The sequence below is a fragment of the Macrobrachium nipponense genome, chromosome 2 (genome assembly GCF_015104395.2).
Source record: "Macrobrachium nipponense isolate FS-2020 chromosome 2, ASM1510439v2, whole genome shotgun sequence".
In the NCBI taxonomy this organism is placed as follows: domain Eukaryota; kingdom Metazoa; phylum Arthropoda; class Malacostraca; order Decapoda; family Palaemonidae; genus Macrobrachium; species Macrobrachium nipponense.
Window position 1 is genome coordinate 58027621 of NC_087201.1, and position 24120 is coordinate 58051740.

At 45.9% G+C, this 24120-nt stretch overlaps 1 protein-coding gene across 1 annotated transcript in view; it reads left to right on the forward strand.

Moving 5' to 3' along the window:
• Positions 1-225: 225 nt before the first annotated feature.
• The window catches only part of LOC135220609 (COP9 signalosome complex subunit 4-like), a 123352-nt gene continuing 99457 nt past the window's right edge, over positions 226-24120 (forward strand). The window contains exons 1-3 of the mRNA XM_064257912.1: positions 226-405; positions 13047-13129; positions 14527-14645. Of these exons, the coding sequence (XP_064113982.1) occupies positions 329-405; positions 13047-13129; positions 14527-14645 (279 nt within the window). The 5' untranslated portion in view covers positions 226-328. The remainder of the gene's footprint in view (positions 406-13046; positions 13130-14526; positions 14646-24120) is intronic.

The window sequence follows — 24120 nt, forward strand, 5'->3', positions numbered from 1 at the left end:
AAGATTCCGCACTGAAAAACAAACTCAGATTATGGCAGTCCCCAATAAAGTAAATTTAGGTGATATTAAAAAAGAAAACTTATAGGCAGAAGAAACAGTAAATTAAAAGGGAAATCACTCTTATAAAAAAAAGAGGGAATAACCAAACAGAAGTAAAAGCAGAAAAACAGTCGAGTAGTACATAGAACTGTAGTACCTGTAGGGACCTAGTGTGCCCGTAACTGTGATATAAAAACGAACACTCTGGCCTCGGCCTCAGGTCACCAGAATTCAGGAGGACGGGAATCGAGAGGCAGGTGATAGAGTCAGACATTTATTTACAGTCGTCATGGCTTTTGCTGTGCAAATTAGGCAACAGCTTCAGGCCCTGGTATCATCAGGAGGATCTCACAAAGACCACGACAAGTTAGTATTGTTTTTTAAGAAAACCTGTTTCGACTACTGTAAGGAGCGTTACCTATTTTGATTAGCTTAGTCTTGGGGGACAAAGCCTGTCAGGCTAGCCAGCATAGGGATTCATTTTTGGTAGTGGTACGTTGTTATTTAATTATATATGCTGATTCTATATGTTAATTATTACGTCGTCAAAACATGAACCACACAACGTGTTGACAGCGTAGGCCTTAGGTAGCCTAAAGCCAATGTTCCGCACTGCTCCTTTTGGAGAATATAGGTAGGCTACTTCGCTAGGTAGGATAAATGACCAATCGGCGACATAGCGGCCACCTTTCTCGGAACGTGGCCACTTCCCGAAAAAGCTCTTGAATTATGCCGTTAAGTATTTCGTAATTTAGGAGAGAACACTTAGCCTATCTAGGGCCCCCAAAAAATAATGGTAAAATCTTGGAGCACTTACAGATTAGCGGGCCCACTCGACCGCCGACCGAAATCGGCGGAAGAACACCAAAACCAATATGGCGGCGATCACCAAAACAACAACAAACAAAGTAGGGAGCTACTACATATCCGCGACGATCGATTTATGGGGTTGTTTACCACATTACCGGGCCAGTTGCTCCCTACTTTGTTGTTGTTGTTTTGGTATCGGATCGCGACACCCAAATCCATCCGCCACGGTAAGTAGCCTTACTGTAACCCCTGTGGTTAGTGCGCGCAGCGCAACATTACCTCTTGCCAGAACATGCCGTGCCTGCCGAAGAATCTTTAAATATGCGGATAAAGGCGCGAAGCGCCTTCGCCACGGCCTTACTGACAGCACACACAAATCGATCGTCGCGGATATGTAGTAGCTAGCTCCCTACTTTGTTTGTTGTTGTTTTGGTATCGCCACCATATTGGTTTTGGTGTTCTTCCGCCGATTTCGGTCGGCGGTCGAGTGGGCCCGCTAATCTGTAAGTGCTCCGATTTATGTGTGCTGTCAGTGAGGCCGTGGCGGAACGCCGCTTCGCGCCTTATCCGCAAATTTAAAGATTCTTGGCAGGCACGGCATGTTCTGGCAAGAGGTAATGTTGCGCTGCGCGCGCTAACACAGGGGTTACAGTAAGGCTACTTACCGTGGCGGATAGGATTTGGGTGTCGCGATACCAAAAACAACAACAAACAAAGTAGGGAGCAAGGCCCTGGCCCGGTAAAGTGTAAACAACCCAAAATCTTAATAGGTAAGCAAACCAAATACTATAGAAAACTGTTTTAATTTTCAAATAAATACCCGACACGTAGGTATTAGGGTAAAAAACCGCATGATACAGGGTGGACCATGTACGATCAATGTGTACAACCCCAAGAAAAGTACATTATAACGCGTCCTGACACCGGAGTAGAGGTCACCAACAACAAGTCGCATCTGATGCCCATCTCTGATGTCAGGACGCGTTATAATGTACTTTTTTTTTTGGGTTTGTACACATTGACGTACATGGTCCACCCCCTGTATCATGCGGTTTTTTACCATACTAAAAAATTTACGGTATTATTTTACTTATGGACATTACCTAATTGCTTTCAACACAAAATATAGGTTTCATACATTCAACTTACCTGTCAGATATATACATAGCTATAGACTCCGTCGTTCCCGACAGAATTTCAAATTTCGCGGCACTCGCTACAGGTAGGTCAGGTGATCTACCGCCCTGCTCTGGGTGGCAGGACTAGGAACTATTCCCGTTTTCTAATCAGATTCTCTCTGTCGCCGGCGGTATCAACATTGTTGTTACTTCCTCCTGACTAGAATTCGTTTTTCGCAAGCTTTTGATCATCTCTCGCTGATATTTGGTGACGTACTTGGATCGTTGTTTGGCATTCGCTATCGTGGACTGTTTTTTGGACTTGGTTTTTTGGAATTCTTGAATATGTCTGACTCTAGTGTTAGTTTCAGAGTGTGTGTGAATGAGGGCTGTAAGGTGAGGATCCGAAAGCTTCGGTAGATCCTCACACTACTTGTAGTGGGTGTAGAATGGCTGAATGCTCGATTGATAATACGTGTGACGAGTGGTGAGAATTTGAGTGCACAAGAGTGGAAGAATCTAACTTCTTACTTGAAGAAGTTAGAGAGAGATAGAGTGAGGAAGGCGGCTTGTAAAACCCGCAAAATGTCTGCTTCTCATGATTTACTATCTAGTTCTGTACCTTCTTCCGCTGATAATCATGACAATTCTGTTTCAGCCCGTTCACAAATTGCTAATCCCTCTAGTTCTCTTGCGGAAATAGCGGAACTAGAGCTTCCCTTCAGAAAATGCAGAAAAAGTCGCAGCATTGGAAGGTAAGGAAAGTGAATGTGGTTTCGCTAGTGATGTTAGTGTCCCCAGTGTAGTGGAGGGGGGCGTCTGGTCGTCTCTGCGACGCTCCCAGCCTAGACCTCTTCCAAGCTCCCTGGCCCGGAGGAGAAGGAATGTCGAAAGCCGTACGGGGGTTGTGGAGAAATCCCCAACGAATCAGGCGTCCCTTCGGCAGAATCGAGCATATCATATAATGCCAAGGACCGCTATAGGAAAAGCGTCCTTCGAGAGTGCTTTTCTTCATCTAGTTCGCCTTCTCCGAGAAGAGGATGGAAGGAGTCGAAACTTTTCCCGTCCGCTGAAGAGAAATATGAAAGAGCATGAACTCAATTCGAGTCCCGAGCGCTTCTCTGAAGAAGGAGCGCCTTCGTAATAAAGAAGGCGAGGATACATTCAGACTATGGGTCTGGAAGGGATCCTAGAGCGCCTTCCAGATCTCCCTCTCCTGATTCGAAAGACTCCTCAACCAGGAGAATACTAATGAATATGCAGGAGCAATTAGCCTCGTTAGTAGGAACTCTTTATAAGGAGCCTACTAGGAAGAAGGATGATAGGCTTCCTATTAAAAGATCTAAATACCGATCTCCTGTCGGGCACGACGCACCCCTTCAGGGGAGTTGTCGCTCAGGCGGCCATCTCTGGGGGGAGCAGTGCGTTAGACAGGAGTGAAGTAAGAAAGGAAGTTACTCCTGTCAAGAGTAAGGCGCCAACCAGGAGCCAGGCTCCGAGTAGGCGCGAAGAGCCAGTGCAACATTCAAGATCTTCAATCAAGCGCCAAGAGTTAGCGGAAGAGGAAGATCCTGTTAGGAGTAGAGCGCTTGTGAGACGGAAAGCGCCTACCGGGATCAATACTCCTACTAAAACATCAGGCGCATTCTAAGGCGCCTACCAGCAGCCAGGAGTCATCGGGCCTAGATACTCCTCCCAGGCGCCAGGAGTATCTGAACTTAATACTCCTCCCAGGCGCCAGGAGTATTCCGAAGATTATACTCCTCCCAGGCGCCAGGAGTACTCTGGACTTAATACTCCTCCCAGGTGCAAGGAGTATTCCGAAAGCTTATACTCCTCCCAGGCGCCAGGCGCCTCCGCGCGCCAGGAGTATTCTGAACAAGATGCGCCTACTAGAAGTCAGGAGTATTCGAGGCGCTCTGCGCCTGCCAAGCGCCAGGAGTATTCCAAACACGTTACTCCTCCCAGGCGAGAGACTCCTGCTGTACACCAGGCGCATTCCTCGTATGAAGAACCTGACACTCGTAAGAGAGTAAGAGAGGAGTCAGAAGAAAGAAGGGAGCCTTCTCCTTCCGAGCCTATGAACCAGAGATGCCTCGGAGGACGAAATGAAGGAAGGGTCTTCTAATTATAAAGTTCTTTCGTCCCTTCTATTGGAGGAATATGGAGACTCTTTGACACCAGCTGCTCCCCCTTCTCCACGCTCTCTGTTTTCGAGCACGAAAACACACAAGTCTTCCTCCTTCCTTAAAATGAAGCCTGCTATTTCTATGAGGAGGGCTCTTCAATCTCTTGACTCCTGGTTCAAGAAGAAGAAGGAATTAGGAAGGACGGGTCTTTTGTATGCCTCCGCTAAGCTTACAGGGAGGAGAGGCATTTGGTACGAAACGGGAGAGAATATGGGATTGTCTCTGTCCGTTTCAGCTGAATCAGACTTCTCGAGTTTGGTGGATTCGTCGAGAAGGCACGCTTTGAATGCAGCGAAGGTAACATGGGGGCTTTCGGAAACGGACCCACCTTCGCAGGGGCTGTTTCACACTTTAGAAGTGTTTAACTTTTTAGATTGGTCCCTTGGGGTTCTGGCCAAGAAATCGCAAGAAAAGGAACAACTCGACCCAGAAACCTTAAATAGCATCCTCGCCTGCATTGACAAGGCGGTGCAGGATGGATCAGCTGAGGTATGCTCCCTCTTTGGTGCAGGAGTGTTAAAGAAGAGGGCGGTTCACAGTGCTTTCCTCACGAAGGCCGTCTCTCCTTCGCAGAGAGCCGCCTTATTGTTTGCGCTCTCTCGAACACCTTTTTTTCCCTCGCAGTTGGTGAAGGATATCGCGCATTCTCTCACTGAAAAGGCCACCCAGGATCTCCTTAGACAATCCTCAAGGAAGAGTAGGCCTGTGGCTAGTGAGGAAAAGAAAGTGACTCGACCAGCTCAGCAGCAGCCCTTTCGAGGAGGTCTTCCAACTAGATCGATCGCCAGAAGGAAGCAACAAACGAAAAGAGGGGCAGGTCTTCCTTCCGTCCCTTTAAAGAAAGGGAAGTGAGAATTCTGTCCTCCAGACACGTAGGAGCCAGGTTACATTCGTTCGCGAAAGCCTGGGAAGACATAGGGAGCGAATCCTTGGACGATGTCGATTACAAGAAGGGGTATCGCATTCCATTCAAGGACATTCCTCCCTTGACAACATCACCGAGGGAATTGTCCGCCAGATACAGGGACCCTGTTCTGATGGATACTCTTCGTCAAATGGTGGAACAGATGTGGGACAAAAGAGCAATAGAGCTAGTGCTGGATTGCACCTCCCCGGGGTTTTACAATCGCTTGTTTCTTGTAGCAAAAGCCTCGGGGGGATGGAGACCGGTACTGGACGTAAGTGCGCTGAACAAATTCGTCGAACAACAGAAGTTCAGCATGGAAACGTCTGCTTCAGTCCTTGCAGCACTGCGGCAAGGGGATTGGATGGCGTCCCTAGACCTTCAGGACGCATACTTCCACATCCCGATCCACCATTCGTCGAGGAAGTACCTTCGATTTATGTTCGAAGGAAGAGTCTATCAGTTCAGGGCCCTGTGTTTCGGCCTGTCCACGGCTCCTCAAGTCTTCACAGACGTGATGAAGAATGTAGCAAGACACTTACATTTGAAAGGGATAAACGTCTCCCTGTATCTGGACGACTGGCTCATGAGAGCCAGGTCTCAAAAGCAGTGTTTGGAGGACCTGTCAACAACACTGGAATTGACAAAATCTTTGGGATTGATCGTGAACCTCGAGAAGTCTCAGATGATCCCCAGCCAGAACGTGGTTTATCTGGGGATTCAGATGGATTCTCGGGGTTTTCTTTCGAGTTTTCCATCTCAGAGAGAATAAAGAAAGGCTGTGCCACAGTATCGAACTTTCTAGGGAAAGAGCGCACTTCAGCGAGGGAATGGCTGAGCCTTCTGGGAACCCTTTCCTCGCTCGAACAGTTCTTTCTCCTAGGAAGATTACATCTTCGACCGCTTCAGTTCTTCCTAAGAAGAAGTTGGAGTTGGAAGACAGGTCAGCTCTCGGACACGTTTCCAATCTCGGAAGAAATAAAACATCATTTTGAAGTGGTGGTTGATTCCGTTAAAAAAGGAAAACAAAGGAGTGTCCCTGCAAGTACGGAACCCAAGCCTGACATTGTTTTCAGACGCCTCGGAGTCGGGCTGGGGGGCAACATTGGGATCCAAAGAAGTGTCAGGCACCTGGTCGGCGGAGCAGGTGTCATGGCACATAAATTGCAAAGAGCTCTTAGCAATTCACCTGGCGCTAAAGAGCTTCGAACACATAGTCAGAGGCAAAGTCGTACAGATAAATTCAGACAATACGACAGCCCTGGCTTACATCAAGAAACAAGGAGGGACGCACTCTTTTGCTCTGTACGAGCTGGCAAGAGATCTACTGATTTGGGCGAACCAAAGGGAGGTAGTTCTCCTAACAAAGGTTTGTCCAAGGGGAGAGGAATGTGCGAGCGGACAGATTGAGCAGGAGGTTCCAGGTCCTTCCCACAGAATGGACACTCCACTCAGAAGTCTGTCAGAGCCTTTGGCTCCTTTGGGGGAAGCCTCAAATAGATCTTTTCGCCACATTCCTCTCCAGAGGATAGAAACATTTTGTGCCCTGGTGGAAGATCCCCGGGCTTATGCAACAGACGCTTCTCTCCTGGACTGGTCAGGAATAGACGTTTACGCTTTCCCCGTTCAAGATACTGGGGGAAGTAGTCAGAAAATTCGTTGGCATCCAAAGGAACCAAGATGACTCTGATCGCTCCGTATTGGCCAGCTCAAATTTGGTTCACAGAGGTGATGGAATGGACGGTGGACTTCCCCAGATCTCTTCAAACAGAATAGATCTGCTCAACAACCCCACTTCGAGAGTACCATCAAAATCTACCCGCTCTTGCTCTGACTGCCTTTCGACTATCGAAAGACTTGTCAGAGCGAGAGGGTTTTCTCGCCAGGCAGCAAACGCAATTGCTAGAGCCCGCAGATCATCTACTAGGCGAGTGTACCAATCGAAGTGGGAAGTTTTCAGAAACTGGTGCAGGTCGAAGAAGCTGTCCTCTTCCAGTACCTCTGTGACCGAAATTGCGGATTTCCTTCTGTTTCTTAGACAAAAGTCGCATCTCTCGTACCGACCATTTAATTAAGGGGTACAGGAGTATGCTTTCAGCAGTCTTTAGAAACAGGGGATTAGATCTAACGAATGATAAGGATTTGCATGACCTCATTCGTTCCTTCGAAACATCAAAATCACTTGAACCTAAGGTTCCAAGCTGGAACTTGGATGTGGTTCTTAAATTTTTATCATCAGAGGAATTCGACCACTTCACACTGCTTCGTTTCGTAACATCACTAGAAAGTGTTTGTTTCTGATGTCTCTGGCAACGGCAAAGAGAGTCAGTGAGTTGCACGCCCTTGAATCAAGAGTTGGCTTCAAAGGAGACTCTGCAATTTGTTCATTTCAGTCCCTTTTTCTTGCCAAAAATGAAAACCTTCGAATCCCTGGCCCAGGAGCTTCGAAGTGAAAGGACTTTCTAGTTTGGTGGCAGGGAGGCAGAAAGATCCCTTTACCCAGTTAGAGCTCTAAAATTTTATCTGGACAAGAAGAAGCAGTTGGGGGGTTCGCAAAAAGGTCTTTGGTGCTCAGTGAAAGACCCAAGAGAGCAATGTCCAAGAAACGCCTTAGCCTTCTTTGTTAGAAGTGGTTGTTACAGAAGCTCATAAGAATTGTCCAGTATGATTCTTTTAATCTTTTAAGAGTGAGAGCCCACGAAGTAGGCAATCGCAACCTCTGTGGCGTTCAAAGAAATATGTCACTCAAGAACATTTTGGACGCAACTTATTGGAGATGCAACTCCGTGTTTGCGTCACATTATTTAAAAGACGTACGAGTTACGTATGATAAAAATGTTTTTCGTTAGGTCCGTTTGTGTCAGCACAGACGGTTCTGGGTAAAGGAGAAAGCACCAATCCTTAAATTGTGTACGTAACCCTCTTGTCGGATGTGTTCTCGGGTTTTCGGTGTATGGGAGTGTCAGTTGTCGCACAAGCGGCCTTCACTTCGCTTCATTTGAAAATCGAGTGATATCTGACTATAGAGGGGTACAAAAAGTTTTTGTTTTTTGTATGTAGTGAGTTTCGAGTTTGTGGTTGTTTGCTAAGAGTTTGGGGATAACTCTAAGCAATCTTAGAACTAACACGGGTTAGGATCGGGTGATCGGGATTGGTTGTGTGCTCCTTTAAATAAATGCTGTTTGTCATATAAGCGGAGGTTGCTCCCATTGACAAACGCCAGTTAGGTTCTGTCGAGTAAGTGGAAGAGACCCCATCAAACAGATCCACAAGAACTCTTGGCCACAGATCACTATCTCGCTAAGGCTCTTGAGATGAAGCAGACTCCTGGGCAGTAGCCACGAAGTCTTCCATCTAAGAAGGTAGGAAACTAAGGTTTATTTATACCTACAACATATGTTGTTTACCTGTCTAGTCAGTTAGTTAGCTGTCTCTTGCCCTCCCCACCAAAGGGTGTCAATCAGCTATGATATATCTGACAGGTAAGTTGAATGTATGAAAATGACATTGTTATGATACAATAAAGTTTCATACATACTTACCTGGCAGATATATACAATTGAAGACCCACCCAGCCTCCCCGCAAGGAGACAGGTGGAAGAGAGAATCTGATTAGAAAACGGGAATAAGTTCCTAGTCCTGCCACCCAGAGCAGGGCGGTAGATCACCTGACCTACCTGTAGCGAGTGCCGCGAAATTTGAAATTCTGTCGGGAACGACGGAGTCTATAGCTATGTATATATCTGCCAGGTAAGTATGTATGAAACTTTATTGTATCATAACAATGTAATTTTTTCTGTTTGTATTATGATGTGTATTTGAATGATTTTGAGGTTTATTTCCATCGCAAATGAATAGACTTAAACTTACCACCACCCTCCCCCTATAGATAACAATCTGGGGGAACCTCCTTGGGAAGCGGGGTTTTGGGTGGGTGAGACAAAGTAGGTAAAAACAGGGCAAAATGGAGGAAAAAAAACTAAATATAGCCTAACACTCAAACATATAAAAATGGACCGGTATACAGGTATACAATGAATTCGAAATACATAAAAGCACTGGAAATGGGAAAACCCGAGCCAAGAATTTTACATGAGAAAATGGCATATAAATGCACTATATGACCAGTTATTGCACGTCACATTGTAGTTGTGCTCTAACCTAACCTTAATTTTCTGACCTAACCTGTCACTGAATATATCTGCACCTGGATGGCAGGGGCTCCCCCCCCCACCCAGGTTTAGGTAGGGGCCTTGCCCCCCACACCCCCTAACCTAACCTAACCTAACGTTTTTCTTGATTTGTATAAGAACTAGGTTACCTTATTAATGTCCATAACTAAAAAAATACCTGATCGGTACAGTATATACCTAATACTACAGAAATAAATACCAGTTGGTTCTCTGCCATGCGCGGTCGGTTACGTCTCTCTCTCCTGCGGGATTGACTGATTAACCGTATCTCTGCCCTACAATCACGGACTTTAGCCTTGGGTTGAGGGGAATTCTCGCATGCATGAATGAACATCACCTTCGCTTTGCGAGAATTTTTTCAACAGAGATATCTCTTAGACCTTTTTGGTTCTGTTTACCGCACTGTAACAGAATTCTGTACGAGTCTACATAATGCACACCTGCTTAGGCAAAGCGCAGCCTTATTGTGGAAGGAAACATGCTCGGTGAGGGAAGGGATGATTCTGCTGGGGACCATTTCCTCGCTGGAGAAGTTTGTTTCCCTGAAGAGACTGCAATTCAGACCTCTCCAGTTTTTCCTGCCGGAAAACTGAAATATCATCGAAGATCTGGAAGTGATTCTGAACATCTCTCAGTCGGTCAACGATCACCTAAAGTGATAGAGAGTAGGTGCCAGGCATCTGGAGAGGGGAACAGATGTCCTGTCACATAATCTAAAAAGAATTGGAAGCAATTCGGTTGGCTCTCCAGTTCTTCGAAGAACGAGTTTTGGCCGAGTGGTCCAGATCAACTCGGATACTTCCACAGCTCTCGCATATCCCAAGAAGTATCGAGAAACACTCTCTCGGTCCCTGTTCGAGTTAACGAGAGAGAGCCTGTTATGAGCACAGGCACGGAACGTAACAATCCTCAAGAGGTTCGTTGCAGGATTGCAGAACGTCCGTGCGGATCTTCTCGATCGACGGCAGAAACTACTGACGTCCGAGTGGACTCTTCACTTAGAAGTATGTCGAGAGTGTGGAGACTTTAAGGGCGTCCTTTGATAGATCTCTTCGCAATGTTGAAGACGAAGAGGCTTCCTCTAGACTGCTCCCTTGTTTTCGATCCGGGAGCGGTAGCAATATACGCCATCCTATGGAATTGAAAGGGGATGGATGTTTAGTCTCTTTTCCCCTATTCAGAGGGAGCGAGGATGACGCTGATTGCCCCATGTTGGCCTTCGAGCGACTGGTTCAGACTATCGAGAAGTTGACCAGAGCGAGAGGCTTTTCAAGACTAGTGGCAAGTGCGATTGCCAAGGCAAAGAAGAGCTTCCTATCTTGCAGTGTACCAATCGAAGTGGGCCGTTTTCTGAAGATGGTGCAGGAAGAATTGCTTTTCCTCTACCTCGACCTCTGTGAATTAGATTGCCGTCTTCTCTCTCCGTCTAAGGAATGTGGATAAGCTGGCAGTCTGACTATTAAAGAATACAGAAGTATGTTGTCAACGGCCTTTAGACTCAGAGATTTGGATCTGTCGAACAACAAAGCCCTTCACGATCTTTGAGGTCTGTTGAAATCTTGAAACTGTCTAAACCGAAGCTTCCGGCAGGGAACTTAGATGTAGTCTGGAAGTTCCTGATGTCGAAGCCTTTCGAACCTCTCCTTTCTGGAAACTTAAAGCACATGACCAGAAAGGCTAATTTTTCTAACCACTCTAGCTACGACAAAGAGGGTTAGTGGGGTTTAAGCCATCAGCAGACATATTGGCTTTAGAGGACATAATGCAGTGTTTTCTCTAAGCCCTTCGTTTTTGGCTAAGAATGAAAACCCGTCTAACCCTTGCCCCAGGAGCTTGGAGACCAAGGGGATGTCACAATTTATTGGGAAAGAGCCAGAGAGGGTCCTGTGCCCTGTCAGGTCTCTCAAGTTTTATGTAGGTAAAACTAAAAAGAAAGTCGAGATCCTTCGGACAATCTGCGGTGTTCCGTAAAAAGACCAGACTTGCCCATGTCAAAGAACGCCCTGGCGTCTTTTAAGGAGCTCTTTCAAAGATGGCTCATTCGTCATGTTTGGACAAGGTTTTAAACCTTTTAAAGTGAATGCGCCCTAGGTGAGGGCGCGGCCTCGGAGGCATTTCAGAAGAGCATGGCACTCAGTAACATCCTGAGTGCCACGTTTTAGCGAAGCAACTCTGTGTTCGCTTCACACTACCTGCGGGATGTGAAGACGACATGAGATCTGCTGCTCGCTAGGGCCATACATGTCCGCTGACACAATCTTGGGAGCAAGAAGTATCACTCATCCCATCCTGTAGAAAATGGTTAGGAAGAGCTGTTAATTATAGTTTTTGGGTCGGCTGCCAGTGGCGGACTTCTCAATTCTTAGCTTTAGTTAAACATCCTTAACTTTGGCTAGGTTGGTCAGGTGGTGATATATATTACTTCTTAGCCCTAATAGTATGGTCAATATGGTCTAGTCACATTGTGGTCACGCTCCCGTTGACTGATCATCTAGAACTCACCAGCTATACAGGTCACTACCTTGCTGGAAACTCTAGTAAAGCAAAAGCCGACTTGGGTGACAGTAATCACGAAGTCAGCTATGCTAATAGGTATGGAACCAAGATGTCAATCATCTGTAAGCAATTTGTTTCCTAAATCATTCTATTCTGTCCCTTCCCACCTCCAAAGGTGGGATTCAGCTATATATATCTGACAGGTAAGTTTCATGAACAAAATGATATTGTTATGATACAAACTTTATTGTATCATAATATCAATTTTTATAATAAAATAGTTTTATATATAGTACATAATAAGTACATAATTACAGAATCAGAGCCCACCCTCTTCCCCTCTGATGGACTTGGGCTACAAACAGAATGAGGTTGTCTGCTTGGTCAATTTAAACACTACTGTGAATTATGAATTTAAGCTGCTGCACAAGATAGAAACTTTAGCCATGTAATAACTTGGTAAGTATATATAAAACTTTATTTTGTTATGAAAATGTCAATCTTGGAGCTTGGAGGGAGCAGAAAGAAAAATTTACTAGGCTGACCAAAAGTCTGTGACATGACATGTTTAAGGCCAGCACTTTTTGTTGGTGCAGAAATATGGAGATTTTGAAAAGAAATGGTTACAAATGATGAGATTCACAGGCGGTGATAAGATTCACAGCAGGAGTACATTGGGAAGATCTCATTACAAATATGGGAAGCTGTTTAGATAAGGAGGCCCCCACTCCCACACACATGAAAATAAATCAAGATCTCAAAGGTCAGGATAATTTGTGTTTTTGATGAGAAGAAGAGGATAGTAGACTGAGTAGAAGTGAAAGTGCAGGGATGTAGAGGACTACAGTAGTTAGAATTTAATAAAAATTTTGAGAAAATTTGTTTATGCAAATGTGTAGTAAAAGGGTACATATTCATATAGAAAGCGGTAGGACACAGGAGAATGGAGAGAGCTCAGTGCATCTGACCAATACCGGGAAACCTGATACAAAAACATTGGTGATGGTGACGAATATAATCTTAATTACGAAACCTTGACAATATTCATAGAATCTTTGTCATGTTTTATACATGGACATCATAATATTTATATGCCTTTGCAGCTCATCATGAAGTTTGAATGTCATTGTTAGAAAAAATATAATAGTACATATATAGCTTTATTGTTTATGATAGTTGGGCATTTGATCTTAGGTGTATCAACTGGATATGTTGTTAATCGTTGTGCTATCTTTACAACATCATACATACTTAGATTGTTTAAAAAATAAAAAAATTTCCTTTTATTCAACTGCAGGTATCGAGCTGTTCTGGATTCCATTCTCAAAGTTGGCAATGATAATGATATGGCAGATGGGTTACAGGCTTTTATTGAAGCAAGTAAGTACAAAGGTCACACCAACTTCAAAATTGTGAATGGTTTTGTTACAAACTTTTGGTATTTTGTAAAGCAATACAAAAACATAGGCTAAATTGAAGTTTTACCTCAATTTAATCAACTACTATTACTGTTGCCATTTAGTATATGTTTTCTGACTTGACGTAAAGTGTATTGATATGCAGCACTGTATACTGTCATTGAAAACACATTAGTACTTTTACCTGCTTTGAAAATACAGTAATACATCCCAGTTTAAAATTCAAGAACTCGATGCTTAACCCTTAAGAGGCAGGCTGAAAAAACATGTAGCACCCCAGGCTGGGAAACTTTGAGGTCAGCCAATTTAAGAAAAAAAAATATCAATGAAAAGAGGTATAAAATAAAAAAAATCAGAAAAATTCTTCTTACCTTTCACAAGAAGTTGATAAAGACTATATTTACAACCCCCTTTGTGGCCTTTTTTAAAAGAGTCATAAATGTTTACCAAGTTTCACATGTTTTTTTCTAATACTAAATTATTTTTTTTAATCATATTACAGTTCTCACACTATCACAACAGATAAGAACTAAAATCATTAACAAATTCTGTGTAGTATATTTGTTGTAAAATATTTTTTAAAATTTACTGAGATTGACAGTGCAGTAACTTTTTGGGGTTATACATGTTTTTTCTAATATTTCTTTGCACTTTTCAAAATTACAATTATAACTTACTATCATAAAGGATAAGAACTAAAACCAACAGCAACCCCTGGGTATATTTATGAGCAAACAAATAAAAACATATCATGGAAGGAAGAGAAACACAACATGCCCCCCCTTGAAATCAGGATCACAACTAACTCATAAGCCATGTACTTCATTGATCTGAGCCAGTTTAAAAGTTGCCATCAGTGAATTTATGGGCTATAAAAGTAATGGAACCTCTTTCCCGCCCGATGCCCCCAAATCAATGGCGCATAATTTTGATGCTCACCATGAGTGAATCCATCCACCATCCAAAACCTGTTGTTGCTACTCATATGAGGGTATCTGTCCATTAAGGGTTAATCAAATTTACATTGTCATAGTACTAATATAATTGGTTATAGGAATTCATCTTATTTGATTCCATATTTATAGAATATTCATTCAGTCTGACATTCGTATCTATCAAGAACAATAGATGAGAGAATATTCATTGTAGCAACATTTATGATCTATAAAAATGTAAAACTGTAAATGTTTTGCAGTCATTTGACACTCCTCTACATAAACATGAATAAAGAAAACCATATAGTACAGTCAAATTGGGCCAGCTTTGTGGTAGAAGCTAATGTGATTTTTTAAGTATTTTCTTAAAAATTTAAACCTATATACTGTATGATTAATGAATTTTTCTTTTCTCCCTGATTAGTTGTGAAAGAAACAGTAAGCCTGGTTATATCACGTCAGCTCCTCTCAGATGTATCTGCACACCTAACATCAATGTCAGATCGAGTTGCTAAAACAGTTGCTCATTACATCCTTGATAAAGTAAGTTGCAATTATATTGCAATAGTTTAGGTGTAAACACTATTCTGTCATGGTTAGAATTTTTATTTGTTTGGAATCATTATGTTATTAGAAGGCTAAGTGTTCATAAGTATTCATACTAGGGAATGTATTGGTTTTGGTTTACTGTTTACTCTTTCTGAAGAGCAAGGTAAAGGCAGAAGTGAAGAAACTGAGAACTGAATCTCATGACTCCGTTGTCTATAGTAGTTTCCTTCAAGGTTCCTTTGGGATCCATGAGGGGTACTGCAGCCAAGCTTTCAAGGGCAGCTGTGCCTTTGACATTGGGCTTTAGAAAAGCCCAGCCATCTTTTAAGGTCCAATCATGTTCCTAACATTCTTCTTACTGGAAAAGTGTCATAAATCAGCTCAGCCCATTCAGTCTTTTAAACAGACTTTGGCCCAGAAAGGAGGCAAGGAAATAAAGAAAGGACAATGACTAAAGTTGGTTGGTAGTCCACCTCCACCCCTCACAATGTCATGAGTAGGGAGATGTCTTTCACACCATTGGGTAATATTACAGTGACAGGAGCATAAGCTTTAGGAAGTCTGTATACATACTTTAGGATGGCTATAGGCTTCCCCCCTTCAAGGACTGATGCCTTCTTTCTCATAGAACAATCCCATTTCCTTTTCCCTCTCCATTCTCTGAATCTCTTGCTCAGTCAGCAGAGATAAGGCTGGAGAAAGACATGCTGGAAGTCTTAAAAAGCTACTCTTCAGGCTTCTACAGTTCACTTCTGGTACTCATCAGGCTTCTACAATTCACTTTTGGTAAAATAGGCTACTGGGGCATGGAGACTGGACATCAAGTACATTAACCTTTCCCCATTGAACAAGTTTGTCAAATTACATTCTAGATAGAAACCCTGTGTTCCATGTTGGCTTTTGGGATGAAGGGTAACTTCATGCCGTACATGGCTCTAAAGGATGTGTATTTTCAGATACCTATCTGTCAGGATCTTGAGAAATGCATATCTCCTCTTCATCTGTGACAGGAAAGTCTTAATGGTTCAGTTCAAATTCTCTCTCTCTCTCTCTCTCTCTCTCTCTCTCTCTCTCTCTCTCTCTCTCTCTCTCTCTCTCTCTCTCTCTCTCCTCTTTCAGTGTTTGCCCTGGTACAGTGTACAGTAGAACCCCAGACCTTGATGTTCATCCATTCCAGAAGAAGCGTCGAGATGCGATTCAGTCGAGATCTCAATAAATTTTTTCCATTAGAAATAGTAACTGAAAATAGATTAATTTGTTCTTGACCACCTGTTATTACCCTAACCTTGCATTTTTATACAAAGCATTACACTTAAATTATAATGAAGTAAGTTCATAGTTAAATGACATATATTAGACATCCTTTTTTCAATTTTTAAATGTATACTGTATAAAAAAAACTGGCCTACATCCAATGCAGCCTTATTTCGGATGGTTGACCGACGGCCATAGGTTTGGCTACTTATACTATGTACTGTACTGGGTAGGCACAAAGCTTGTTGCTAATAATAAAATATTGAAAAACAAGCCTAATTATTACAGTAAATTAATCAAATATATAGTAAAAATAAGATGCTAAATCAGTCACAAATGCCTCTCATACTTTTCAATACATAATCTCCTTAAGTTCAATTTTGGTTCTTACTGTTTTCCTCTCCTGCGTGTCTGCAGTGGGTGCCTTGGGACCCTATGATTGAATCAAAATACAGTACAGAAAGCTACAAGAACTAAGGAAATATTCCTGTAAGTGTGTGTACTTGCTCAAAACAATAGAAGCAGAGTGAGCTGGCTTTAAACAGCAACGCCACCAATAACGCCAACTAGTGGTGACTGACCAAAACACTTTTGTTTCCAAAAATCATATGGTTCATCGGGTCGGATTCTAGTTTTTTGTTCAAACACTGATGGAAAATTTACTAGATATTTCCTATCGAAATCTGATTATGTCGAGTTCTAATATGGTCGAGGATTGGGGTTCTGCTGTATAAAGTTGTAGCATCAGGTTAGGATAAACTATGCACTGACAGTGTGTTCACTGCCCCCCCCCCACCCCCCATATCTCTCTCTCTCTCTCTCCTCTCTCTCTCTCTCTCTCTCTCTCTCTCTCTCAATTTATTTTTATAGGTACTTTAGGTTACTCGTGTTTTGAAATGAAACAATGTTTTGTTCATGAAACTTACCTGTCAGATATATATATAGCTGTATTCTCTGAAGTCCGACAGAATTTCTAAAACTTTCGACACACGTAGTGGGAGTTAGGGTGGTTAGTACCCATTCCCGCCGCTGGGAGGCGGGGTATCAGGAACCATTCCCATTTTCTATCAGATTTCTTCTGTCGCCGGTGTCGTAAACACTGTTTACACACCTCCGCCTCAGGATTTTGGAAAACTTTTCATATTGCTTGAGTATCCTCTTGACTTTTTGGTTTTTTGATTGGATCGATAGCTTGGCATACGTGATTTGGACTGTTTTTTTGATTTTGGCTTAGATTTTTCCCTTAAAAATGTCTGGATGTAGTTCTGCTAGCGCCAGGGTGTGCTCGAAAGTGGAATGCAAGGTTAGGCTTCCAAAAGCCTTGGTTGATCCTCACACATTGTGTAAAGGGTTGTAGGGGGCAAGAGTGTAGATTTGATTTGCGCTGTAATGAGTGTGAAAGCTTAGATGATTTGCAATGGAAGACGTATGAATCCTACAGTTAAGAAAGTTCAGAAACGTGATAGGATCTAGCGGAGGTCGTTCCCTCCAGGAGTAAGTCGGGTAGCAGACAGGGTATTAATGTATCCCCTTCTAACCCTTCTTTAGATTTTGTGTCTCTAACCCTGTAGTGTTGCCTTCGGGCCCTCAAGTGGTGTCTGCGGAGGGTAATGCCCTTTCGCTTATTCTAGATTCATTGAAGACGCTTGAATCTAAAGTGCTTGCCCTTGAAAACAGGCAAAATAAGTGCAGTGATAGTGCCCCTAGTGAAGTGGAGGGGGCGTCAGATCGGCCCTATAGCGCCTCTAGGCTGGGACCTCTGCCGGACTCCCAGGACTCAGGGAGAGGGCATGTCGAAGGCCGAAGGAGGGTTACGGGGAACCCCACACCGATCTGGCGTCCCTTCAGCAGTTCCTGTGGACGCTTCCCAGGCTGCTAAGGAGCGTGCTCGAGCACGTATCCTTAAGGATTGTTTCTCGTCTTCCGACGCGTCCTCCCCGCGCAAGGGGTGGGAATCTCGATCGGATTCGCGACCTCTGAAGAGGACTCTTCAAGAGCTGGACGCTTCACGTCATGCTATGTCTGAGTGGCATTCTTCTCCGGAAAGCGTAGCTTTTCCGCCCCAGAAGAAGTATAGGACGTCATCCGACGATGACGCCCTCGAGCGCCCCAGTCGCTCTAGAGCCAAGGCTGTTCCTGGGAGAAGGAAGAAGGCGTCCCCTCGCCCCTCTCCTTCTCACAAGCGCAGCTCGTCTCCGCGTAAGGAGACATCTCAGACGGAGATCATCATTGCGATGCAGCGGCAAACTGGACGCTTTACTGAAACAGAAGGAGACGGTCCCGCGTCGAAGGAAAGGCGATAGACTGCCTATCAAGAGATCTAAGCAGTCTTCTCCAATGGCTCCTTTGTTCCGACACGGCATACAAACCTTCGGTCCTTTACAATAGGGAAGGTACTAGCGGCAGCTGGATAGGTCGTAAGCTTCCCTTCGAACAAGGGGTTCGGTAGTTAAACTGCTTGTCCGACAGGCGCGCGCGCGCGACTGGTAGGTAAACAAACCACTTTTGCTTTCGGCCTGCTGGCGTGTGGACGTGTATCATCGCTCTCTGCCCGCTTCATCGTCGTTTTGCTTTTCGCATGATTGTGTTTTTCTTTTTCTATGTATCTAGTGAAACTGAATTGTAAGTACAATCATTCATTGAATTCAATTGTGAATTAAAGGATCTTGGCTTCACAACGCCCTCCGATTACCCGAGTGCCGGACTGAAGGGCGTAATTGCGGGAATTCATTTTCCCAGAATGATCCTCGTATTGTGTATGCTCGGTGCCGAGGGCGGGAGCGCTCGCTCCGAGCGTATATTGGGTTGGAAATGTGTAGATGAAAATCGTAAGTAAGTGCTCTTTTCATTTATATTTTTTTGACCTGTATGCCCGTTGCCGAACGAATGCGCTCGGCACGGAAACTTATTCAGTATGAAAGTGGAATCGCAAGTACAGTATTCTTTTTCATTTTCATATATTATTTTTTATTGTAGCAATACTCATTTTGGATCAGTTTCCGAGCTTACCCGGAGATTGATCCTTCCCCCTTTTTATTTTGAATGAAGTGAAATCGCAAGTGCAGTTCTTTTTCATTTTCATTTTTTTATTGAGATTGCTTTGTTGACTGGGATCAATGTTCCGCTATTCACGGGAATTGATCCTTCCCCTTTTTATTTGTATGAAGTGAAATCGCAAGCGCAGTAGTCTTTTCATTTTCATATATTTGTTGATTGCATCAATTCATTATGGATCAAGGTTTCCAGAAACCTTGATCCATAAAGGTAAGGAATGGAACCTTTCACCCTTGCGCTCGGTACCGAGGGCGCAAATGCGCTCGATCGAGCCTTATTCATTGTGAAGTGAATCGTTTTGCAAGATGCATTTTCATTTTGTTCCTTATTATTGATTGCATCAATATTATTTGGTTCAAGTTCCGCTCAGTCAGGGAATTGATCCTTATGCCTTGTATTCGTGCCGATGGCACGATTGCTCTAGGGCTCTTATTTTGTTGTTCGTACCATGGGTACTGTGGCGGGGGTGGGGAACGAGACCCCCCCCCGCTCAGTTCCCACAGATGGCTCTTCCCCTTGGGGGGGGGGAGGTTATCGGCGTTCTTCTCCTCGCCCGATCCGTCGAGCGCGGGGGAGGGCGCTCGGTGCCCGATGTACAATTGTATTAGGGGTCTTCCACTCGTTCGGGAGGGATCAAACCCCCGCACGAGGGGATTTCCCCACAATTAATCGCTACTACTATTATTTCCGCAGGTGCTACTGCCACGAGCGTGGACCTTGGTGAGGTATGGGCGTCCTTCCAATTGCAGAGCGTGCTGGTGTCCAGGGGCTGCGGTTCTATGTCTGGGCCTACTGCGGTCACCCATGGAGTGGTGACCACCGCAACCAGGTGACGACGTCCCTCCTCACCTGGTGTACTCCGCCTCACGTGGTATCAGTCTTGCCTACAGCCGCTTGGTGAAGTGCCGTTCGCCGTACCGAGAGGGGGGCGTGCCGCCGCCGCTCGTGGTTGCCGCGCTGCAGCGACCACACTTCCGCTGCCCTAGAACTCGCCCCTGGACCTGCCGCCGGTACCAGGATGTTGCTGGCTGCTGCTCCAAACATCCTGTGTTTCCGGTCTGCCTGCCGTAACCTGCCGATTCTGGGATCAGTTGCCTGCGCTGGCTGTCCCCTGCCGTTGCTGCACTGCTTTCCTGCGTTGCGGGCGCTGGCTGTCCCTACCGATGATGTGCTGGCCGTGCCTGCTGTTCCTGAGATGCCCATACCTGCTGATGTCGTCCCTGTTCGTGGTGGGGTACTACCCCAGACTTTGGTCTGTCTGTACAGGTGCGTCCGGGCCCTGTGGCTTCGGCTACAGCAGCCCCGGCTCCGCCCTGGATAGCAGATCTTACGTCTGTCTGAGGAACCTGACGAAGAAGAGGAGGAAGGTGTCGTGGTCGTCGTCTTCATCTTCTTCATCGTCGTCGGCCGCCGCCTCTTCCCTTCGACTTCTAAAGGCTTTAACAGCCGAGGAAGAAGAAGGTCGCCTCCTCCCCCTCCTAAGAAGCTTCCTCGGGAGCTTCTCGGGACCCGTCTCACCTCGGTGGGACGGGGAAGGGTTCCTTCCGCTGGTCCTCCTGCTCCTTCGGGAGCGGGGCCCGTCTCTTCTTCCGCAAGGAAGAAGACTACGGGGACCAGAGGGGTACCGGCTAACACCGGTACTTCCTCGCCTGGTGTCAGTGGTGCTGCCACTGCATCAGGGTCCGTCTCGGCCTCTCGTTCGCGGGAGGTACCGAGTGTACGGTCGCCTACCAGCGACCGTGCAGCCAGGAACCAGAAAACCTCTGAGTCCGCTCAGCGTCAGTTCACGGCACGGGGCGGAAGACTGGTGACAGCCGCTCACGCGACTCTCACCAGACCAGCTCGTCGCTCTCGCGGCGAACAGCTGGCTACCCGGGGGGACGTGACGGTCCACGACCCGGGCCACTGGGCTGAGGCTGGGAAGAGGTCCTCACCCGTTCGCCGGTGCCAGCCAGGCGGCTGGAACCCGCGACGTGACGTGCCGTGAGGACAAGCACGGTCTCACTGTGACAGTGGAGCCTGCAGGGTCGCCTGACCGTCGCTCTCACAGAGAGCGATCGGGTACGGCAACCAGCACCAGCTCTTCTGACACTCGAGATCGGGGCCGCTGTGCTCAGTCCAGCCGTTCTCCACAGCGAGACGGTTCGACCAGGCCTGCAGCTCGATCGCCACCGCGGGTTGACGATCGCCTGCAGCCCTCCAAGCCTGCTGGTTCTGCCAGCGAGCAACGAGGGAGCGTCAGGTCTGCCTCTCCCGTACCTTCAACCACCTCGGGTTACACCGGGAGGAGCGAGGTATTGAGGAGTGATCGTTGAGGGGTGCGCCCCTCATGATCCCACCACAACGCCCTACGTGCCAGGCACGGTTCTTGGACCGGCCAGGGCGTATGCGCAAGTGGATGGGGAAGACCGAGAGGGCTGTCGCTGTTCCCCCTTCTTAGGAGGAAGGTTCTCGGAATATGCTCTTGTTCGAAGGGCTTAACGGTCCCACTCTGCAAGATGCTGTGACTTCCGAGATCCAGAGGAACTTTGCCGAGGTTACGGCGCTGATTCGTCAGCACAATGACCTCGGGGAAGGATCGCCGCTCCCACCAGCCAAGAGGAGCCGTGTCTCGGCTCGAGTCGTTTTGGGGCCGAGAGGGAACCCAAATCGACGGTGGGTCGGCCGCGATCGGAGCTTGCCGACTGTGTTGAACCAGGTAGTCTCTCGTCTCCGGACAAGAAGGCTCTCTCAGTTCTGGACGGGTCGAACAAGCTACTTCACCTCCTCTACTGCGACAGAGGCGTTTATACGTGTCTTGCGGACACCGTATTTAAATACCCTTCGGTCCTCCTGAGGTTTCGACCTCGACGAGGACTGAAATGAGTCGGAGCGGTATCGGCTCTCTACTGTCAAGTGTCGATCAGCCCCACCCAGACGACGTTCACAGTGGCGGCAGACACTTACCTACAGTATGAGTTCGTAACCCTCCTCGGGAAAACGTTTTCTCCTGACGATACGTTTTCCCAGGCTCTGAGAGGCCATCGCCGTAAGGCGATGGCTGCTCCTTTTCTTCTCCAACTGCTAGATCCGCTGGGAAGGCGAGCCAGTATCCAATTCCTCCCCCATTCCCTCTCTCCTTACGGCTACGAGGGAAAGGGGAGGGATCCTACAGAGATTTCTCTGTAAGATCCACGTTAGGGGCTGCGCTACCGGGGGGACCTTCGGGTCCTACCTGACGTAAGCCCCGGTCATTGAGGAGGGATCCTGCCCCTTTCTCGTGATTTCTACGGGAATCGAGAGGACCACCAGCCGATATCGTCTGACGAATTCGGTGTGGGGTTTCGCAGAGTGCTTAGAATTCTAACGGAATTTCTAGCGCACTCAGAGTGTTCGAGTTTTTACGATCTCCAAAACCAAACACTCAGGCGAGACCAACGGGTCCAAAGTGAGCGAGAATCCCCGATAATTGTTACACGATAATCGGGAAACCTCGCTTATGCTCGAATTCCTGTAATTTCTAGCATTTGGGAAGAAGACCGCTGCTGAAAGAAGAGTATCTCACAGTAGGCGCTTAACCTGGAATAGAGAAGAACGGACGGGAACTTCCAGTTTGGCTTGAACTATCGTCTTCGGTATTCTGTTCACCATTGAAGCTTTCCTTTAGGAAAGACTTCTCCTTCACTCTCTTGAATAAGAGAACGAAGGCGGTCGATCTCCAATCCTTATTCTCATTCCTCGAGGGGAAAAGAATTTAGGATGGAGGTCGTGGTACAGAACCTACAAATATACTACGTATATTACCCTCGCGACATGATTCTTAACAGTTGAATTGTCCGTGGGGTAGGCGGCATACCGTAGTTAACTCTACGTTTGTGACCGAGACGAATTGTATCTTAATTGAACTGCAACTCGGGTTGCCTGCAACCTCCCAGCAGTTATCAGTTTCGATTTTAGATACTTGGTATTGTCATGACAACACCAAATCAGCTTTGTATTTACCGAAATCCGTTTCGGTTAAATATAATTGCTCGAGCGTATTCTTTATGCTCGATGGTTCTAGCCGAACGCATTCCTTCGTGGAATAATGGATTACCTGGCAACTCAGGATGACGTAGTCACGAGAGCTACTGCGTATTGAACTGCCTGATAGCGGCTCAGTATCAGCTAGGTCTCTGAGATGCACGGTCGGTACGTCTCTCTCTCCCCTGGTTGGATTGACTACCGAACCGTAATCTCTGCCCAACAATCATGGACTTAGGTCTCTGATTAACGGGGATTCTCGCAATAATGAAGGACCATCTACTGCTGTGACGCTCGATTTCATCGCCTTCGACATTGCGAGAATTTTCAACAGAGATATCTCTTGGACTCTGTCATCTTTCTGTTTACCGCACGGTAACAGAAGTCTGTACTAGTCAAACCGCTGCATCGCACTGCGATAATGCGAATGATTTTTGCAGACAATCTGAGTTTGTCTTCAAAATATCTCGTATTCGTAGGTGTGCAATTTCATTGCTCGCCGAATTTAACAGATATGTCAGAAGACATCGCCTACTCTCCGACCTGACAGCTCTCTTCCCAAATGTTCAGCCCATGAGAAGCAGTTCTTCAGGCAGTAGTTCCCTGTCTTCATTACTGGAAGCGCTCCGCTTTTATTGCAACTACGGTCCTCACCGGACAGCAATCAATAGCGGTTAGCGTTCTCAGTCTTTGTAGCACAGGTTCAGAATCTTGAGAATCCCTCTCTCGGTTCAGCTGTGAAGAGTAGGTTGCATTTTCTGTACACCTTCGTCTTCAACGTCACATAGTGTTGTTTCTTTCCCCTTACCCGAGAATCAACTATAACTATGAGATATCTTGCCATCAAGGACCGCGGTCTCTAGAAGGCAATTGACTTTCGCCTGTTGGGCACATGCCTTAAGAGAGTCATCACCTTGCCTTCTGGCATCGGTGACGAACAAATTATTTGTTTAGTCTCTTGGCATAACCCTGTTAAGGCGAAGGTCACGTGACTTGCTCGGGTGCTTGGACAACTTGCCTCCTACCGAACGCAGTCAGTAGGCAGCTGTCAGAGCGCCCAAGTCTGTTACGAACTTCGCGTGGACTTAGTTCGGTTGTTCCATAACAATCTTTTCTTCGTCCTAACGGCTTGTCACAGTACCCATACCATCGACACCCA